General features: G+C 39.6%; 1 protein-coding gene across 1 annotated transcript; it reads left to right on the top strand.

Annotated features, from left to right (window-relative positions):
- The first annotated feature begins 4,109 nt into the window (after positions 1-4,109).
- MFAP5 (microfibril associated protein 5) lies at positions 4,110-17,006 on the top strand. The gene is given in 9 exon segments (XM_004387283.3): positions 4,110-4,146; positions 5,147-5,182; positions 8,349-8,393; positions 8,991-9,023; positions 9,459-9,494; positions 13,096-13,125; positions 14,266-14,353; positions 14,975-15,048; positions 16,894-17,006. Coding segments are annotated over 9 exon segments (492 nt in total).
- The last annotated feature ends 4,580 nt before the right edge of the window (positions 17,007-21,586 follow it).

Here is a 21,586-nt window from a genome sequence, read left to right as displayed (position 1 = left end):
ACCATTACTTATTAATATCAATCAATTTTTCTTTGCACTTTCTTTTCTGTTTTTTCCTTCCATATTTGCAAATTCTCACCCTAACAGGGATTAAAGATGTGGAAAACAAAGGAGTTTAATACATTTGATGGTAAAAGTAAACAAATAAAGGAATAGAGGTAGGTCAGTAGAGGATGATTAACTCTTCAAAAGCAAAGGGGATCAGGAAAGGCTTCTAGAAGGAGGCAACATCTAAGCTGGGTTTTGATGAACAGGTAAGCATTTATTTACTGGACAATGGGGAAAAAGATATTTCAGGCAGAGGGAGCAGAAAGTGCAATGCACAGAGGCATGAACATCATGTATTATATAGCAGATATGGGTTACTGAGACACAGGACGTTTTCCCTAAGTTTTTTGAGGACATATGTCTGCTGGCTCCTAAGTCCTGCAGTAACTCCATCTTTTGAGTTTGGCTGTTGCTATTTCATTGCCTCATTCCCCTACACACACAGCTCCCCCCCCCCCACCTCATTTAACCCTCTTCCCTTCCTTTCTTTCCTTTTATGGGAATTTTTTCGTGTTTAGCCCCTGGATTTAATTTAGTTGGATTGGTCTGTAGTAATCACGTTTCTGTACATTTGCCCAGAGGCCTTCAGCTAATGAGTGTATTTTTACGGGCCAATAAACAGATGAATAAAGCCAGCCTGCTGTCTTGCGTCTCTGCTTCCCTTCTCTTTCTTTGCAATTTACCCATCTTCCACTGACTGGAGACCTTTCAGAAAACGAAAATTTTCCTGGGTCACCCAAACATAGACTGCCTCATTAAGTCATTTCTGCACCTGTTGGTCAATCCCCTGGTGAACTTTCCTTTTGCAGGAGAATGTTCTCTACCCACAAGAGATTTGGCCAGAGTAGGCTGGGAGTATGGACAACTGCCCAGAGAATTCTTCCCCAGTGTCAGAGACAACCTCAGAAAATCACGGACTTATGTGTCTGGATTGCATTTGCTCCATTGGTACTGATTCTGACTTGAAGTGATTAAAAGATGATAAACTGATGGTGTAATAATGCAGAAGCTGGCCAAGTCACTCCAAAAATGTAAACCTGAGGACCTCTAAGCCGAAGCCAGCGAAAACTAACGGGAAACTGTGCTAAAGGAAAGGAGCTGCCATAGTTGAAACAAGGAGCCCTGGTGACACAATGCTGAAGCAATCGGCTGCTAGCCGAGAGGCTGACAGTTCAAACCCACCCAGCGGCTCTGCAGGAGAAAGACTGTCTCCTCCTGTAAAGATTACAGCCTAGAAAACCCTATGGAGCAGTTCTATTCTGTCATATACAGTCACTATGAGTCGAAAATCAGCTCTATGGCACCTAACAACACTTTGAAACAAACTGCATTTTTGAAAGTTTATTGAGCCCAACAACTATATATGGTTGTTTCTGCTCTTCTGCCCTTTCCTGCCTTGCTCCCTCTCCTTTTCTAAGGTGCTGCTCCCTGCCTTCCCTCTCCTGCCCTTATCTGAACATTCTGTTCCTGTTTTCATTGCCCTAACTTCAAACTCCCTCCTAAGACCCCCAGGAGAGCCCCCCTCCTACTGCCTGGAGAGGCTTTCCTAGTCTCTAGCTGGGCCAGGACGGCTGAGGTCATTGCTTTCCCTGCCAAATGATTGGCATGAGTTCAGTTTCCCCATCTGTCTAAGCTTCATGGAAAACATGATTGCTGCTCTGGGCTCTATTCTATGTCCTGCTTTAACTGCTTTGCATCTGCTTTTTGTTTCTTCCCTCACTCCCAACTCCTTGCCTTTTCTTTCCCTGACTCTCTCCAGACTAGAATCACATCTGTTTTCCAGTTCCTGCCCTCTCACAGTGGAGCAGATGGGAGAAGAGCAAGTTCTGGGCCAGGCACATTAAGAAGACCTGGGTTTTGTACTCACCTTTGTTCTAGAGAGTAACCAGAATCCATGTATCTCAGAGATGGGGGGTCTTACATCTCCCTAGGAGGGACCAGAGGTGTTTATGTAGTATTTGCTTATTTCTATGTTCATTGCTATCCCTTCCTCCCAACTAGACAGCCAGCTTACTCCCTTTCTTCTTCCCTTCTTTTCTTCCATCATTTACCTTTTCTTTCTTGCAGTCTATAATCTATTAATACTATCTGCTCCTGTCTACCTGTTTTTTCTGTTGTTAGCTGCTGTCGAGTTGACCCTCAACTCATGGCGAGTCCATGTGTTACAGAGTAGGACTACTCCATAGTGTTTTCTTGGCTGTAATCTTTAATGAAAAAGTTTGCCAAGATTTCTTCCATAGAGACACTGGGTAGGTTCGAACCCCCAACTTTTAGGTTATCAGCCAATCACAAACTGCTTATGCCACCCAGTCTCCATGTCTGCATATACTCTTCTTTAATAATTTAGCTCATCAAGGAGAAACACAATGTAGACAAAAGGAGCTAAGAGAAACTTGAAATTTACACATTTCTACTGGACACAGAATCAACGGTTCTTCAGACTTGAAAGTCTCTGTAATTCAAGTGACTCATTCCAAAGTGGGAATGTTTTAGTGGTCTAACCCCTAGGGACTCTATGAATAAGAGCAAATCCAAAGTCCTTAAAACTTCTGGATCACAGAAAGTGTTATCTACATATTACATGATGTGAGGAAATTAGTGATGAAAAATAAGACAAGCAGAATGAACTTGGCTCCCAATTTTATTTGGGTTTCAGATAGCAAATTATCCTTAAGATACCAGAAACTAAGCTGCTCAGCATAAGCTTAAACAAAGGCCAAAGCCAGAATATGGCTGCCATCACCTCTCATGGAGCTCCTCTACATTAAAAGGAGTGTGAAGGCTCTATGTTCCTCAATTTTTCCCTAACGCCGAGATGGAAAAAACTCATGTTGTGTCTGTGTTTGCTTGGACATGAGAATAAATAGGATTCTCAGGGAGAAAAAATGAGAAGAGCCTGAATGAGTGTGTCAAAAAAGAGGCAAAGAAGAGAAATCCAGGGATGCAAAGGAATTTGTTGGTGTTGAGATGAATATTGAAAAAGAAAGAAAGTGAGAAAGGGAGATGGAGGAAAGATTTAAATAGCCAGAGAGATAGAAACAGAGGCTTGTGATGTGCAGTAAACACTCTAAGGTTGAGCTGGAACTATTTAGGTAAGAAAGAACCCAAACTAAAGAGAGGGGGCTGTGGCCAGAATGAGACGGAAAATAGGCTGACCACAGAAAGACATACGTGATCTTGGGCCAACACTTCTAGGGAGCAGCAGTATCTCTCACCAGTGTGGTAATAACCTTTGGAATGAGGGTGTGAGAAACTGCAAATCCCTGTCGCCTTTCTCATTCCATCCTCCTTGTAACATTGCGTTCTACTCCTCTAGTCTGGCTTTCTCTCTCTCTCTCTCTCCCTCATTGTTTCAGACTAGGCCAAATTTGAAGTTCATTCCAGGGAGTGGCCTTATTCATCTTATTCTCCAGCCAAAGTAGGAACAGTGCGAGAAGGAGAGAGACATATTCAGCAGCCAAAGAACTTGGTGGAAAGACCAGAGCACCGTGAACAGTGAGTTGCTTGATTGTATAAAATCCCAAATAGAAGGAGTGTGTGTGGTGGTGGAGGTGAGTATGTGGGAAAGGGGCAGTGGGAGATGTCACTTAACTTAGAATTTAGTAGACCTCCCTTCACCCCAATTATCCATGAAATTCAAATGAGAGAAGACACTAAGAGGGGCAGAGGATATCAAAAAGCCACAGATACCAAAAGATAAAGTAAGATTAGATACTATGGGGGAAAGATGCAATGGGGTGAGGGCAAGTATGAACCATTTAGATTATAAAATATAATATAAAAATTCCTCTGACTTGATAGAAGAATAATGAGAGTGAAAATAATGACAGGTTGCCAAAGAATAGAATTAAAGAGAGAAATAAATGTTGGGTGAGAGAAGAGAAAGAAAAGAGAGAAAAGGCTTGAGTCAGAAGGAGAGACCAAGAGAACCCCTGTGAAGACAAAGGGACAGGGGCCCCAGCGTATCCTTCCTTGGAACTGAAATGCTGATATGCCCCTGAGTCTTACACTCTGTACTCTCCCCACTACCTCTACCAGATATGCTGCTCTTGGAACACAAGATGTTGCTGTTTCTCACTGTGCTCATCATCCCCTCTGGTGAGTCCTTGCCTTTATTCTTTTCTCCCGAAAACGCTAGTTCTTCAGCTATACCTATGTGTGGATGTGTGTGTGTTAGAGGGCAGGATGGAACGAGGTGGACGGGGGAATGGAAGGAGAGGTGCTTGCCATTGATCTCTAGAACTGCTATCAAAGAAGAGAACAGATTTTGTGTCGAAGGAGAAAGAGCAGGAATATGAATAGATGATCTCAAACTTGGAAAGAAGTATTCTAAGAGTTATGAAACTAAAGTGAAATTAAGATACACACAGATGCTTATTAACCAAAAGGGAGATACACACATAAATATACAAGTAAACGGATGCATACACAAACACATAGAGACAAACTAACAAGAAACGGGACCGAATTTTAACCCTGAAGGAAAACACTGGATAAATATACAAACACACAACAAACACTTGCACCAGCATGCATACATATATACTCACATACACAAAATACATATACCATACCGACACACAAAAGAAAATTGATCTTCACAGATTTCACAGAAACTAGTTAGAAGATTGGCCACAGAAGGGAAAGTGCAGACTTTAAGGAAATCTTACTTTATTTTTTTTTCTTAGTCTGTTAGACATAGACTGTAAGAAAATAGCTCCTCTGCCTTGTTCAGTATTGCAGGTAGTTAGAGGACTGTGGAGATAGCACGACAGGACACACTAGAAAGGCTATGGGCCCTCTCTTTAAACTCCTTCTCGTCAGGAATGAGGGCAAGGGGATAATCTGGGGTCAGGGCAGGACAGAGCAGGGCTTTGTTTTCAGGAAATTTTTTGTCTTTCTGGAGCATTTCTATTCCAATCAGGTTTATGTGGAACACTAACGGTCTGAGTAATTTTGTATTGATCTATATAAGAGTAAGAACACAGAAAGAGATAGTAAAACCATTTCTCCATAATTATCTGGTTCATCTCATAAAAAGGTTATGAGGTATAGAGCTGGAGTCACTCACATCCCTTTTCTGCTTCCTTTGGTACAGAGTGGATACCCTTAGGGGTCAATGGGCAGCGGGGAGGTAAGTGAACCCTTGGATCCGGGCTCTAGTGGGGTTCTTATCAGGATAATGTGGATGAAAGGCCAGAGTTAAAGAATATGTAATAGGACAGAGAGATACATTGCCAACATGTGGGAAGCAGGATTTACTTCACTAGCTTCTACAACCCTGTTGTTAGTTGCTGTCAAGTCAATTCTGACTTCTAGTGACCCGGTGTGTGTAAAGTAGAGCTGCACTCCATAGGATTTTCAAGGCTGTGTGACCTTTCAAAAACAGATCACCAGGTCTTTCTTCCATGGTGCCTCTGGGTGGGTTCAAACCGACAACCTTTGGTCGAGTGCTTAACTATTTGCAATGTCCAATTTATAAAACCTTCTTGTCTTTTTTTTTTAATATCACTGAAATAACTTTTTCTCAGGACCTCCTTTTATGCCCGACTCTTGCTTCCACTCTCCCCTGTACATCTCTTATCTCACTCAGAAAATGCTACTAATCCCTATAAAAAGGATTTTTCTACCCATATAGCAGTGGAGAAACTAAAATGCAAAGGCAGGGTAAGAAGTCATCTCAGTACTACAGTGAAATTGTGGTATGACTCCACAGAACCCAAAAGTTTTGACTCTTAAAGGACCACTTGATGAAGGAAACTGATCAACAGCTCCACCCTGCCTGAAGGCATTCAACATAACTGTATCTCCTACTTTTCTCGATCAGAGTTAGAAGATAGAGCACTGTGGCATGCAATGGGTCATAAAATCAATTTAGTGGGTCACAATTGGTATGTGTTTTAATGAATTAGAATAGACTAAAATAAGAAGATCAGAGTACATTGCATGTACATTGCAATAGTGAAGTATTATTTTATAAAAGGTGTTAAGTGCTTCACTACTAGGGGAAAGGTAGCAGTTCAAACTCACCCAGAGGCACCTTGGAAGACAGGCCTGGCAATCTGCTTCTGAAAGTTCACAGCCTTGAAAACTCTATGGGCACAGTTCTACTCTGCACACATGGGGTCTCCATGAGTCAGAATCAACTTTGACAGTAACCAACAATAACATCCTGGAACACAATATAATATGTACTTCTTACTGTGGGTCTGGTACAGACGCTAAAAAACAGAAATAAAAACTTTTTTTTTTTTCTGTTGTTGGTAAGGATGTCTGATCCTCTGAGTTTCTCAGCCGAGATCAGATTTCAGCACTTTGTAAAACTAAAAATCATCTCTTGGCTGATTGAGATTCTGTCCCGTTTCAAGACTTTGGGATGCTTTCTAACAGAAATATTGTAAGATATGATGAAAATGGTTTCTTAAGATTCCTTTTCAGAGAACATTCATGAATCCTAGATAAAGTATTTATATGGTAGTAGCTCTTGGGAAAGGTAGGTAAACTGAGGTATATGCAGAGAAGCAGTATTCTGCCCTGAAATTCTGAGGAGACAGCTCAGACACTCTCAAGCCCTCTGTCTGCTTTTGCTTCCTTCTTATTTCTGTGAATGACTGGGCTGTAATGTGGCTAGATCTCTGCTGGAAGGGAAATGGGGCAGGACTAGGCTACACCCTAGACAGCCTTCATTCCTCTCTGGAATGATTCAGGTCAGTGGTTTTTCAAATATTTGTTGGGACTGGAACAGGACTGAATTCTTTTATCAAAATTTGTTCGGAAAGAAAGAACTTACACAGAAGGTTAAAGGTAGAGATTCTTGTATTAGAGCTGATGAATTTCTATCTGGAATTTAAAAAAAAAGGGTGAAGTAAGTAGGAGAAGCCGCCAAGGAATGTTGTATTTACATTTCACCTCTCTTACACGTATCAAGAACTTGAACATGCTTTATAAAATGTTTATTCTCTAACATTTAGAACCTAAAGATTTACCCCCCCCAAAAATGGTCAAAGCAAACTACTGTATGTGAATTTGCTGACACCTAGTGGGTAAAATTTAAGTAGTCTACATTGAAGGATAATTACAGATAAAATATTTGCTAAATATTTATATTTAAACACTGCCTTGTTATATTGCTTTAAAATAGAGACAATTTTCTTTTTTTAAGGAAATGCTGTTATTTACAGTTTCAGATACAGTTTTCTTTGTTTATCCTAAGAAATTTCATTTTACGACCTGGATCATTTTATTTCTTTTCTTCTTGACTTTACTTTTCAAGGCAGTCTCTCCCAATATTAGCATTTCAGTCGGAATCAACTTAATGGCAACGGGTTTTTTTGTTTGTTTTTTCTTTACCACATCCCTCTACTGAGCATTGTATATAAGCATAGGGGTATATTCACATCTAATTATATCAAGATTATAAATATCAAAATCATTGTCTTTTGTATAGACAATTTTCATCTTAAGTAAGTATTGCAAAAAAGTCATCACTCCATTGTATTTATTAACAAGCCATATGACCTTGGACGAATTGTCTATTTTCCTGGTGCTGTTTTATCTGCAAAAATGGGATCTTATGAGGGTTAAAGAAGTCCCTGGGTGGTGCAAACAGTTAAGCGCTTGCCTACTAACTAAAAGGCTGGCAGTTCAAACCCACTCAGAGGCACCTTGGATGAAATCCTAGTGGTCTGCTTTTGAAAACCCTGTGGAGCGGTTCTACTTTGACACAATTCAGGGTCCCCATGAATCCGAATTGATTTGATGACATCTTTTTTTTTTTTGATGAGAATTAAATAAGTTAATATATATAAAGTGATTTAAACAGTATGTGGCACATAGTAACTCCAAATTAGCTATATGTGTAAGTATTGGTTAGACAAATGAAGTTAACGTAAGTTGACTAAGAACAGTTTATTAAATCAGCTCCAATAGTATAAAGAAAATCACAACTGATTTGTAAACTCTTACTAGAGAATATAGCCTTGCATTCCTGCAGGCTAATGCTTAACCAAATTGAGAAAGGGGATGTCTGTCAGATGGGCATGTGGTTCATTCATTTCTCTAGATCAAGCAGACAAAGAAAAAAGATATTCTAGGCTAAGACCGTTGGAGTATCATCATGGAAGTAGGAAAGTACAGTGTTTGGGTTACAGGGGAAAGAACTTAGGTTGGGGAAGCAAAGAACAATTGTGGGATACGTACTATGTGCTGGGTGCTATGCTAGACAATTTCACTTACTGGGAGTGCAAGGGTGGGAGAGGGACAGGGAATGCTCAGAAAATGTTTTCTGATACTTTTTTCAGATGATGTGACCCCTGTGACTCCAGAACCATTCACAGAAGATCCAAGTAAGCTAATTTTTTTTGTTGTTGTTGTTTGTTTTTCATTTTGGGGATAAAAGGATTGAGCATGATGTCAGCACAAAGAAAAATAAAAGCTGGAAAAGAGGTTCACACACCAACTCTACAAGCCCAACCTTATTATCTCTTCCATTTCCTTCTGTGATGTTGTTAGCTGCCTTTGAGTCAGGCCCTGACTCATGGCTACCCATGCACAATGGGTCAAAATGCTTCCCAGTCTTGCGCCATCCCCATAATCAGTTGGAGATCAGACCGTTGTGACTCAGAGGGTTTTGGTTGGGTAATTTTTGAAAATAGATCACCAGGCATTTCTTCTTAGTCTGTCTTAGTCTGGAAGCTTCATTGAAACCTAGTCATCGTCATAGCAACATGCAAGCCCCACTGACAGACTCGTGGTGGCTGTATATGAAGTGCGTTGACCAGGAATCGAACCTGGGTCATCATAGTCCTTTATATTTGCCCAAGAGTCCACATCCTTTCACTTCAATTTCTCTTGTCTTATTTTGGATCATCATCCCTTTATCTTACTTCCCTTTGCTGTTTTTCCTATCTGCATTTTTCGTTCTCTGTTTTGTATCTTTACAGATCTGGTAAATGATCCCTCTACAGATGAAACAGGTGAGTTTTATGGCAATTCTGAAGAAATGGCATGATTCTTGTTGATATTCACAATATTGATTCCAGTTCTGGAATTAATCCTATATTTTTATCTCTGAGAAAGTGATAAAGGTGTTGTGGGTGTGTTCTTCAGTGACACTGGGATAAAAGGGATCTTCTAGCCCTCTAAGAAGAGGGAACAAAATGGATTCATAGCTAAAATAGAGCCTGGATAATACAGGCTTCCAAAAATTAGTACTATGTCAATAGGACCAATATTCTTCAATAAATATTCACAATTACTTCAATTAATTTTACTCCCTTTAACATAACACAGAAACCTAGCCATAGCCTTGACCCTTGCCCTAATTATCTCCATTCTCCCTTTTCCTTTTCTGCCTTCCCCCTTTGCCAATTCAAAACCCTCCTCACACCTGCTGTTTTGTGCCTTTTCAGTTCTGGCTGATATCGAGCCTTCCACAGATGACCTGGGTGAGTTCAGATCTGGGATCCTAGGGCCACCAGGGCCACTCTGGGCTTACCCCAGAGTCCATATGGAAGGCAGTGCAATTGGTGAAGGATCCTAAATCAACAGGATTACAGTTTATGTAGCACGTTTTTCCTACAGTTTAATTCAAATCAGTAAACATTTTGAGCCAGTAAATGCAGGAACTGTGCTAGTTGTTTGATATACGAAATACTAAGATATGCTCTTTCTCTCAAAGATTCTAAAACTTTGTGTGGTGTAAAGGGGAGACAAATACGTAAAAAAATTCATGTTTGGGAAGATTAAAAAAAAAAAAAAAGATTTCTAGAAGTAATGCTTGAACTGAATCTTGAAGGAAGAATTGACATCCAAGTAAAGGATGGGCATTCCAGCCAGAAGGAACAGCGTGTTCAAAGGTGTGAAAGCAAAACAAATCTTGATACATAAGGAAAACTAATTGGAATGACCAGGGCAAAAACTACAAGGAACAAGTAGGGGAATTTGAGAAACCAGAATAGGAGATAGAAGGTAGATTAACAAATACTTCTTGAAAGCCTGCTATGTATTAGGCATTATACTGGATGCCAGGGATATAAGACCGAAAAACAAAAAACTGATTTTCTCCCACCAAGTATCTTCTGCATAATAGGCAAGTGAACAGATAACTTGATTAAGTGATTAAAAATCAGGGTAAGCAAACAAAGCTGTGAAAGCACATACAGCATCAACTATATTCAGTTATGGGGATTCAGAAAGGTGACATTTCTTGAAGGTCACGTTGGCTAGGTTGCTGCCTGAAAGACAAAGTACAAATTAACAAGGTAAACAGAAAGGGGAAGAAATGTTCAAGTGTAGAGAATAGGCTTGGGATAGAAATGAAAGCCAAGTGGAAAGGGTGCGCACAGGAGGTGATTCTTATCGGATTTGTGCATTGGAAACATCACTCCCAATGACAATGTGGAGAATGAATTTGACCTAGATAAGCCTGGAACCAGGAACAGTAATGAAAAGCTATTGTAGTAGTCCCAATAAAAGATAATGGCCTGACATTACTCGCATGAATCAAAACAAAACAGAAAATAACAAATGCTGGAGAGGCTGTGGGGATATTGGAACTCTTATGCACTGCTAGTGGGAATGCAAAATGGTACAACCATTCTGGAAAATGGTATGGTGCCTCCTTAAAAAGCTAGAAATAGAAGTACCATACTATCCAGCAATCCCACTCACAGGAATATATCCTAGAGAAATAAGAGCTGTCACATAAATAAACATATGCACACCCATGTTCACTGCAGCATATTCACAACAGCAAAAAGATGGAAACAACCTAGACACCCATCAACAGATGAATGGATAAACAAACTGTGGTACATACACACAATGGAGTACTATGCAACAATAAAGAACAATAATGAGTCTGCCAAGCATCTCACAACATGGATGAATCTGGAGGGCATTATGCTGAGTGAAATAAGTCAATCACAAAAGGACAAATATTGTAGGAGATCACCACTGTAAAAACTCATGAAAAGGAAACAATCTTTGATGGTTACGAGGGAGGGGAGGGGTGGAGGTGGAAAAACACTAAATAGGCAATAGATAAGTGGTAACTATGGTGAAGGATAAGACAGTACACAGTACTGGGGAAACCCGCACAACTTGTTCAGGGTAGGGTCATGGAAGCTCCATGGACAAATCCAAACTCTCTTAGGGACTGAATTGCTGGGCTGAGGGCTGCGGGGACCATGGTCTCAGGGAACATCTAGCTCAACTGGCATAACCTAGTTTGTAAAGAAAATGTTTTACATTCTGTTTTGGTGAGTAGCGTCTAGGTTCTTAAAAGGCTGTGAGCAGCCATCTAAGATACTCCACTGGTCTCACCCCATCAGGAGCAAGGGAAAATGAAGAAAACTAAAGACACAAGGGAAAGATTAATCCAAAGGACTAATAGACCACAACTACTATGGCCTCCACCAGACTGAGTCCAGTACAACTAGATGGTGCCCGGCTACTACTACTCACTTCTCTGACAGGGATCACAATACAGCGACCCGGACAGAGCAGGACAAAAATGTAGAACAAAATTCTAACTCATAAAAAAAGATCAGACTTACTGGCCTGACAGAGACTGGAGAAACTCTGGGAGTGTAGCCCTCGGACACCCTTTTGTCCAGTAATGAAGTCACTCCGAAGGTTCACCTTTTAGCCAAAGATTGGACAGACCTATAGAACAAAATGAAACTAAAGGGGCACACCAGCCCAGGTGCAAGGATGAGAAGGCAGTAGGGGACAGGAAAGCTGGTAATAGGAAACCCAAGGTCAAGAAGGGAGAGCACTGACATGTCATGGGGTTGTTAATCAATGCCATAAAACAATATATTTACTAACTGTTTAATTAGAAGCTAGTTTGTTCTGTAAACCTTCATTTAAAGTTCAATTAAAAAAAAAAAAAAGATGATGGCCTCAATCCAGGAAGAGGTAGTGAGAATTGAACATGGGCTGTAAAGGGAAAGGAATTGTTGAGATGATGTCCAGATTTCTGGATGTAGCTGTTGGGTAGATGGTGGTACCATTCACTGAAAAAACACCTTGAATTGGTGATGGGAAAGAGGAACTTGAACTTGTGTATCCAATTAGAGATATGATAAATTTGAAAGATCTTTGAAAAATCCAAGAACTCTACCATAAAAAGGTAGTTGGGTTTATAGGCCTGGAGTTTAGGAGGGAGATCTGGACTAGAAATACAGGTTTACGAATTATTAGCATATAACCTGTAATTGAAATTATGGGATAGATGGGAACACCTAGCATATTTTGTAGTATCCTGTCTTTTACTAACTCTTCCAATGGCAGCTCTCCCAGATAGTCTATTCCCTCAACTCTCATCTAACTCCTTGACATCTTCTCCATTCTCGGAACTAGCTCCATATTTAACTAGCCCCTAGCATAGGTTTGGCTATGGCTATGACTCTCTCTACCCTTACCCAACTACTTTTATCAAAGAACCCTGATGGTGTGTCTAATCTACAGAGAAGAATTTTTCTCTTATGAGGAGGAGCTTCTACAGAATAATAATCCTTTCGTTAGCCCTAGGATAAAGCTCTTCAGGGCGTATGGCTCTTTGCCTTGTTTTCTTATTAAATTTGATCCTTGACAACAATAAAGATACTCACAGTACTATGTGTTTCTTAAGTATCTGGGAAAGAAAGGAGAAGGACAAAATCAGATTTCCCACCCAAACTCCTAAATCTCTTCAGTTTTGCGGCATCACAGGTTTTCTTTCAGAAATTGCTAAGAGTTATTAAACCTTTGTTCTCTATTCATGGAGACCCAAAGTGGGTCCTAAATGAGGCAATATGACAGGTACAGAGGTGGTAATTTTTGGAACTAGCAATAACTGAATAAAATTTCTGCCTTTCAGCCTCGCCCAATGACAGAAATGCCACCACAGGTATGATTGCCTCTTGCATGTCTTTTTCTTTTTTTTCTTTCCTGTGGTTTCCTTATCCTTGCTCTGTCATGAGTACTTGGTACATCTTCTAACTTACTTCCAATTCTTTTTGAGAAAACTAGTAATAACTGAATAAAATTTCTGTCTTTCAGCCTCGTCCAATGACAGAAACGCCACCACAGGTATGATTGCCTCTTGCATGTCTTTTTCTTTTTTTTTCCTTCCTGTGGTTTCCTTATCTCCTTGCTCTGTTGTGGGTAGTTGGTACGTCTTCTAACTTACTTCCAATTCTTTTTGAGAAACTATTTTTAGTGCCCTCACTCCCCCTTTTTATGAAAAATGAAGCGTAAAAGCCGTGGGGAAAAAGATAGGACCACTGTTGCATGGTCCTGAAATAGCCTTCTTCCTCAACTACCCTTGGACTTTATTTGATGGTTAGTGGGTTGGGAAGTAAAATCAGTTGGGCTATATGTGGTCACTATGAGTCGAAATTGACTCGATGGCAACGGGTTTGGTGTTTTTGGTTTTAATGTACTGATAATTCTGATGTGCAGCTAGAGTTGAAAACTACTGAAACAGAGAAATAGTGACCTGCCTGAGAATTCTCATTCTTCAGAATGGGATTCTGAGCAATTCAGTGTAGTATTTCATATTACCACCTGGATAATCCTGGAAGGACTTTTTAGTAGTAGAAGCCTCAGAGATTATTTTATCCCCCTCTTGCTTCCAGATAGGGAATCACCTAAATTTCATTTTAACCAAATTCTTCTTCTTCTTTTTTTTTTTTTTTGCTGCCAAAGACGTCTTTTTTTAAAAAAAGATTATTTATTTATTTATTGTACTTCAGGTGAAGGTTTACAGAACAAATAGTTTCTTCATGAAACAGTAGTACACATATTGTTTTATGACATTGGTTAACAACCCCACAACATGTCAACGCTCTACCTTCTCAACCTTTTTTTTTTTTGGGTGAAAATATCCATAGCCAAAGCTACACCATTTCAAAAATTTCTACATGCACAGTTCAGTGACATCGACTACGCTCTTCCAATTGGGCTGCTATTCTCACTTTAGATGAAGGTTTACAGAACAAAATAGTTTCTCATTAAACAGTTAGTACACATGTTGCCCAATGACAATGTTAACCAAATTCTTCTTGCTCTGCTTTCCTGAGCAGAAAGGGCATGACCCAACTTACGACGATTCTCTGTAGGGATTACTGTGAATTTTTACCCACTCTATCTCACTCTCCCTACCCCCTTATTTATTGTTTATGCCTCTCCTATTTGCACCTCCTGATTTTTTATGTTGGGTTTCTTCAGGCTGCCGAGATGAGAAATTTCCTTGCACAAGACTCTACTCTATAAACCGACCAGTCAAGCTATGTATTAATCAGTCATGCTTCAACAGGTAAGGAAGCCCAGAATGCCCAGAGAGCATCTTCCACGGTAGTGTTTTCATGTCAGTAACTGTTTAATGAGCACCCATTATGGAATTGCAGTCTTTTATAGAATAAAAATTTTGAGCATAACCCTCCTAGCTATTCTTGAAGGTGTCAACTCGAACCTGGAGTCTGTGTTGAGGTGTACAGAGATTAGGATGCCTGACAAGCCTAGATGTTAGAAGACAAGTGAAGGTGAGGACTGGAGAAAGGAGGGTTGTGAGGGAAATACCGCTACATTGATTTTATTATCTGATAGAGGCTGAAGCGAAATATACAACTGTAAAGGTCGTAAATAGTGGGAAGGAATATTAAGCTCAACTCTAGGCCAAGGAATGTGCAAAGTAACTCTAGGCCAAGGAATGTGCAAAGTGTAATTAAAGAAGAGTAATTAACACAATTCTGTTCCCTACACTCCTCCAGAAAAAAAAGAAAAAGTACAAAATACTTAAGGAAGTCCAGATTGGTGGGTAGGGATAGGAGAGAGTGGGGAATACAGGAATTAAAGAGGCAACCTAAATCTAGACTAGTTCTTTCTTCTCAATGCCTTTTCTATTCCTTCCGTGACTGTGACATCGGGACTGTGACAGTTTACGGCGCGTGTACATCGTCAACAGGGAGATATGCTCCCGTCTTGTCTGTAAGGAACATGAAGTTATGAAAGGTAAGATGATGTCTGGGTGTTTAATAGGGAAGGATGGTCATGAGAAAGGAACATTGTGCTAATGGATCTACCATGTTGAAGCAGGCAGGAACAAGTAGGGGTTCAGTCTACCCCCTTAGCTTCCACCAGCCCATTTATTTCAGTTATTCCAAATGAACAATCTAAGTAAAGCGGTATGCTTAAGATACAAACACAACCTAAGAAAAATATCCTACACCATTTTCTAATTAGATTGTAACTCCCAGCCTCTCCTATACGTATAGCTTCCTAGAGCTCTGGCTGCTTTGAAGATCATTTGCTGGGGTTCTAGGTGAAAAGGCCAAGCCAGCCATTATGGAAAATAGATTCTCCCAGTCAACAGCCATGTTCATAACTCTAAAAAGAAAAGGAAAAACAAACACTAATTTGGAGACAGTAAGGTTTGTATAGGGCCTATAGATAAAAAACAGATTGGACATTTAGAAACTAGCTATATTATAAACATGATCCAATTTCAGAAGCATTTATATTGCTTATTGTGAAATTTCAGAGGTAGGAAAGAAGACTATTGGAGCAGCTATAATAGTTCCAAATGTGGTTATAGAACATGCATAGTGGGAACAAAGGTACTTCTCACTTTCCCCATAACCAGCCCCAAATGATGACTGCGGTTGGTGAAGGCACCACAGACACAGCCACTTCTGACTCAGCAGCCCGCTTTGCACTGAGTTCCTGAGTAAGACCTGTAGTTAACTTCGCAGAAGGAAACTTACTGCTTTTCCCCTGCTGGCTCTGGGCAAGCCACCTGCAAGGGAAGCACCTTGAGATTGAGGATGAGTATTTGGGACTCTAGGCACTTTCAAGTGTCTCAGGGGACTTACTAAAGTTAGCTATTTGCACATAGTAAACACTTACATGCGTATTGAATGACTGGACCTTGTTTTTTCTATTTAATAGGTCCATGATTAGAAGAATTGGGAGACAGGGTATAAAGGAACCTATATTAGTTACCTAAACCTGTCGCCGTCGAGTCGATTTCGACTCATAGCGACCCTACAGGACAGAGTAGAACTGCCTACCTTTTGGTTAGCGACCAAGCTCTTAACCACTACGTCACCAGGGCTCCATTAATTATCTAGTGCTGCTATAACAGAAATACCACAAGTGAGTGGCTTTAACAAATAGAAATTTATTTTCTCACGGTTTAGGAGAGTAGAAGTCTGAATTCAGAATGCCAGCTCTAGGGGAAGAGTTTCTCTCTGTTGGCTCTGGAAGAAGGTCCTTGTCTCTTCAGCTTCTGCTTCCTTGTTTCTGGGAGATCTCCATGTGTCTTGGCATCTATCTTACTCAATCTCTCCTCTGCTCGCTTGTTTAACCTCTATCAAATCTCAGAAGAGATTGATTCAAGATACACCTCACTCTAATCTCGTCTCATTAACATAACAAAGACAATGCATTTCCAAATGGGGTTATAACCACAGGCATAGAGGTTAGGATTTACAACACACATTTTTGGAGGACATATTCTATAACAGAACCTAACAGTCACTGATCACCTGCTATGTTTCAAAGACTGTGCTTGTTACTTTGCATACGTTATTTCCATTTAACACTCACAGCTACACTGTTGAGGTAAGTAGTTGAATGCTTATTTTACAGAATGGGGTAGTGAGTTTCAGAAAAGTTAAGAAACTTTCTAGTAAGTAGTAAATAACTAGTAAGTGGCAGATCTTGGGTTCTAACCCAAATTAGCTTCTCTTCAATCTTTTGACACCACCACACTGCAAAGTCTTCTCTTTCCCTTAAAACATGATTTCTTGATATCTTCCTGCATTCTCATCCCATCGTGCCCTGCTTCTCTTCTAGATGAGATTTGCCGACAGATGGCTGGCCTGCCCCCAAGACGACTCCGTCGCTCCAAGTATTTCCGACTCCCTCCCTGTAAAAAATTGAATTTGTAGAAACCCAATGGTCTGTGATCAAGGAAGAGGAAAGAAGAAATAAAGTATGGGTGGGAGGAAGGGAATGCTCTAGGAAGAGGGAATTCCTTCTTGTCCAGGTAACTCCTGTCAGATAATGGAGACATTAGTATTGGTATTAGTTAAACCAATCCCTTTGCAATGTTAAGCTTTTGCCTCCACTTCCTGATTTTTTTTTACCTAAACTGATAACAGTTATCTCATTTTTCAGTACTTAAAAATACAGTCTACATTATTGCATGCTTGTGCTGCTTCCCAATATCATAGTCATAGCAGATAAATGATGACCACATTGCTTATATACAAATATTCTACATACAATTTCAGGGAAATATGAACTTTAGGTTAACAGTCTTAACCTTTAAATCTGTGTGAGATAGATTGTAGGATGAAAGATGCCACCATTGTCCATTTTAGCTAGTCGTAGGACTTGATTTATTTTCCTTTCGAAGAGTTCTCTAGACTAACTCCCTACTCATCTCCATGTTCCTCTTTGCTCTTATTTTAACTATTCTGCTGGATTGTCCTGGCATTTGTCTGGGATATTTATGAAAAAGAACGTGATAATTTTTGTAGTCTGAGCAAATTCTCCAGTAGAACCAAGAAATACATAATCCTACTAGCAAACTGTTGTCTTCTGCTAAAATCAGAGGTAAGGGTTAAAGAGAGGACCACACCGGCTCATGAACTTGGACCTATGGTTCCCTATCCAAGTTTTCATGCAGTTGTCCAGTCTGCTGGCAGAGTTGGAAAGTAGATCTCATTTACTTATTCATTTATGGTAGTACTTGAAGTTAGCCCACCTCCACAAAATAAAATAGACAACTTCATGTGAAACTATACCATGGGGCCGAGTTTCCTTGAGTTGTTGCTACTTCTTTCATCCTCACCCTTTACCGAAATCTGTAGAGATTCTTGTGCAAATGGCTTCTGCCTCATCTTGGGCCTGAGAAAGGAATTTAGACCTGAATTTTAATAGATAGGGAGAAAGTTTACCTAATGACTAACATGACATTATCCCGGCCCTGGCAGTAACCAAGTAGCCTCAGATAAGTCATTTTCCCTCATTAGACCCTACTATAATTTCCCCATCTTTAAAATGAGAAGGTTAAATTTATATTAGTTCTAGGTTTCATTTAATTCTGCTATTCTTTGGATTTAAGTGCATTATTCATAGATTTTGAAGCCCAGATATAGTCTAATTAAGAACGACCTGTGTCTGCTTTATAAGGAGGAAAACTATGCTATATTAGGACATCAGTCCACACTGTAACAGAAAAAAAGTTAAAATAAGTGATAAATTATGTATTATAGACTGTTTCCTCTGAATAACTCAACAACTTTCTATAAAAGCCAGTGGAAATCAAATAGGAGCTCGAGACAACAAATTACATAACAGCTCCGCTTAGTAGGGCTTGCATTCCTTTCATATTGCTAAGAAAACGAGCTAACTGAGGAACAAACTTCTGCTGTCAAGAAACAATTTAGTTTAATGGGATTTGTACAATTGGTTAAGGAGAAATGCTACAAAAGCATGAAGCCTGTAATCTCTGCTCCACACAGTTTTTAGAATTAAATGTACTCATATACAGACAGACATATTAATGCATATTGTAGCCACCGTACAGGAACCTCGTAAGAACAGAGTTTCTAAGAATTGCTAAAGAATCTTTTACGAGCTTGATCTTCCTACTGAACAGGAGGTGACATTCCCACCAGGCAGAATCTCAATCCCAATATTGTGTAATGCAAATAAAGCATTTTAAAATTAAAAAAAAAAAAAAAAAAAACCTGTTTTTTCTAATTTCTTCCCCAGGAGAGAATGGTCTGTGGTGTGGTTATTTCTCTTTCTCTTCTCTTTTATGTTTACAAAGAACAAACAAACAAACAAAAACCAAATCCATAGCTGTTGAGCCGATTCCAACTCATAGTGACCCTATAGGACAGAGTAGAACCGCCCCAATAGGGTTTCCAAGGAGCAGCTGGTGGATTCAAAATTCTGATCTTTTGGTTAGGAGCCTTAGCTCTTAACTACTTCGCTCCTTGTTTACAAAGAACACCTGAATTTATGTTCTTTTACCTCACTTTGAAAACTGAGTACCAATATTGCTCAAATTATTCCCTTCTGCTATTTTTTAAATTCTATTCTTCTTTACTCCACAACTTTACCATTGGTTCTACAGCATTCCAAAATTATTTCCTCTCCTCTAGATGTGGCCTTCTTAGGCTCACCAGAATTTTTTTTCTTTTTTGCTCCCTTTAGCCCCTCTGTGTTTTGCCATTGCTAATTGTTCTATGTTCTCTACCCTTTTTTCCTCTTCTGGATATGTAAACCAACATTTTCTCATCCTTTCTTTCCTTATCCATATAGTCTTGGTTTTCCCCGTAACTTTCACCTAGTAATGGTGTTGGGTCAAAGTTTCAGGAGATTGCTTTTGGTCCCAATTCTTTCCCTCTATATTCTTTTATATTCCATATTCTCTATATTCTTGGCAGGACTCCATTTGTCTCCTTTTCTTATTTTCATTTTTTTTTTTTTTAAAACCCTGCCCCATCTCAGGTCCTGGATGCTCTAGTTTTCTTTTCGTGCTCCCTCCCTGAAAAGGTTTGAAAACCTCTTACTATTTCAGGTATTGACATTATTCTTGTCCTGGTGAGCACAAATGACAACCTTGTTAGCATTGTAATAAAAAACAATGATTGAAACCAAAATAATGGATCTTTAATGTTGGAATTAAAGAATTTGGTAAAAGAATGGTTAGGCAATTTTTGAGATTGAATGCCTTTCGGGTGCCTTGCAATTGTATGGTAGATAGCAACCTCATCTGCTTAGCCAAAAGGCTCACCCTTATATTCTCTTCCCAAATTGACTTGATTCTACTCTGAGCCTTTTTCCATCTTTCTTTCTTATGATTGAAGAAAATTCTCCTTTATCCTAGAATGAACAGATTCTGGAAAACCAGTGTGTACCATACTCTCAGAATAGAGTTCCACGCACACTTTCTCTTAGTATTTTTTTGACTCAGAGGCAGATGTGCAAACCCCAGCTGGTCTCCCCACTTCAGGCCTTCCTTTTGATGACATCAACCAGGATATGTTGCTAGCCACAAGCTCCTACCTCCGCTGTCTGCTTCAGAGTGTTTGTTGCAAAAGTTGAATGTTTAACCAAATACTTTACACCTGGTCAGAAGGTACCAGCAACTTGCTACTTCTAAGGTTCCTCTTCCTTCTGTACTGAAGCAGCTATAACACAGTGAAAGGAGAAGAAAATCTGAGAAAAAACAGAAGACAGAAGAGCGCCAGACAAGGGGGATAAGGAGGCAGGAAAGTGATGATGGGTTGACATCAGGGCAGGGGCACCAGGAGGCTGGAAGATGAGAGAAGGGAATTTGGAATGTGTGAAGAGGTCCTGAGAAATCTGGAAATTTACAGGGTGGGATGGAAGGACATCAGGAGCATAGCAGAGAAGGAGCAGGACCATCTTTATAGTTTTGTCAATATTTGGGGAAGAGGAGATGTGGCTAAAAATGTAACACTCCAATAAAAATTGAGATTCTTGTACCTTTTAGCATTTTCACTGACCAAACATCAGGGAAAGTGACTTGTTGAGGTTTCCCTGTGGTAACGTGGAGCAGGTGGCCACAGTTTTTTTTTTTTTTCTAAAACCAGTCAAGCAGACCCAGAAACAGCAGTCAGATGCCAACTTCTGGGCAGAACCTAAGACAGAAAAAGCAAATGTTGTTTATATAAATAGAGGTGCAGAGTCCATAGCTTCCTGTTGACAAATAGAGCCTCCCTTCACCTCGAACCCTCAATATTTTTAAATAGCTGATAATTTTTTTTTCCAATTTGCCAAATCACGTTGAGTAAGGTTCTAGTTTTTTTTCTTAACTCCTGGGTCATGATTCTTCTCTCTCTCTCCCTGGCACCTCTTTCTCTTCCTCTCCCTTTTTATTTCTTCTGTGTGCTGATCTACCCATGCATCTGTACTATATAGCTTTATGTAGTATGTATTAAATGTATGCAGCAATCTATAGGAATTGAACTCAGGATGATCTCATTATTTTTTGTGTGATGGGCTCCATCACTACCACCAAAAAAAAAAAAAAAAAAAAGGCAATAGATGAGCCTTGAGCAAATATAAGAAAAAAATTTTAAGGGAAAATAACCTGAATTATACCTAAGGGTTTGATGGGTATTAAAGTATCAATTGCAACCCAGGACATCATTACTTATACTGGTTCCTAATATGTTGCTTTGCTCCAAATGATCAAACACAAGAAATTACAATGAAAAGTCATGAGAACTAAATAGACAAACACTTCTTCTACTTGTATAAAATTATATTCATTCATCTTGAAATTGGATGCATTGTGTGTACAGGGGGAGGAGGAGGGAAATAAAATAGTATTAATACAAATAAGCTTATGAAAATGTATCATAACATCAAAATCAATAGATGTTGAAAGCAAACATTGCTTCAAATATGTTCATATGAAATTATGAATGACAGATACTTAATTGATTATTAAGAGAAACTGTCTGTAGGGAAGTAATCTGCAACTTGGTAAAGTTAAATA

This window comes from Trichechus manatus, unplaced genomic scaffold, assembly GCF_000243295.1.
Source record: "Trichechus manatus latirostris isolate Lorelei unplaced genomic scaffold, TriManLat1.0 scaffold00182, whole genome shotgun sequence".
NCBI classification, from domain to species: Eukaryota; Metazoa; Chordata; class Mammalia; order Sirenia; family Trichechidae; genus Trichechus; species Trichechus manatus.
Note: the sequence above shows the minus strand (reverse complement) of the source record. Positions and strands in the feature narration are given on the sequence as shown.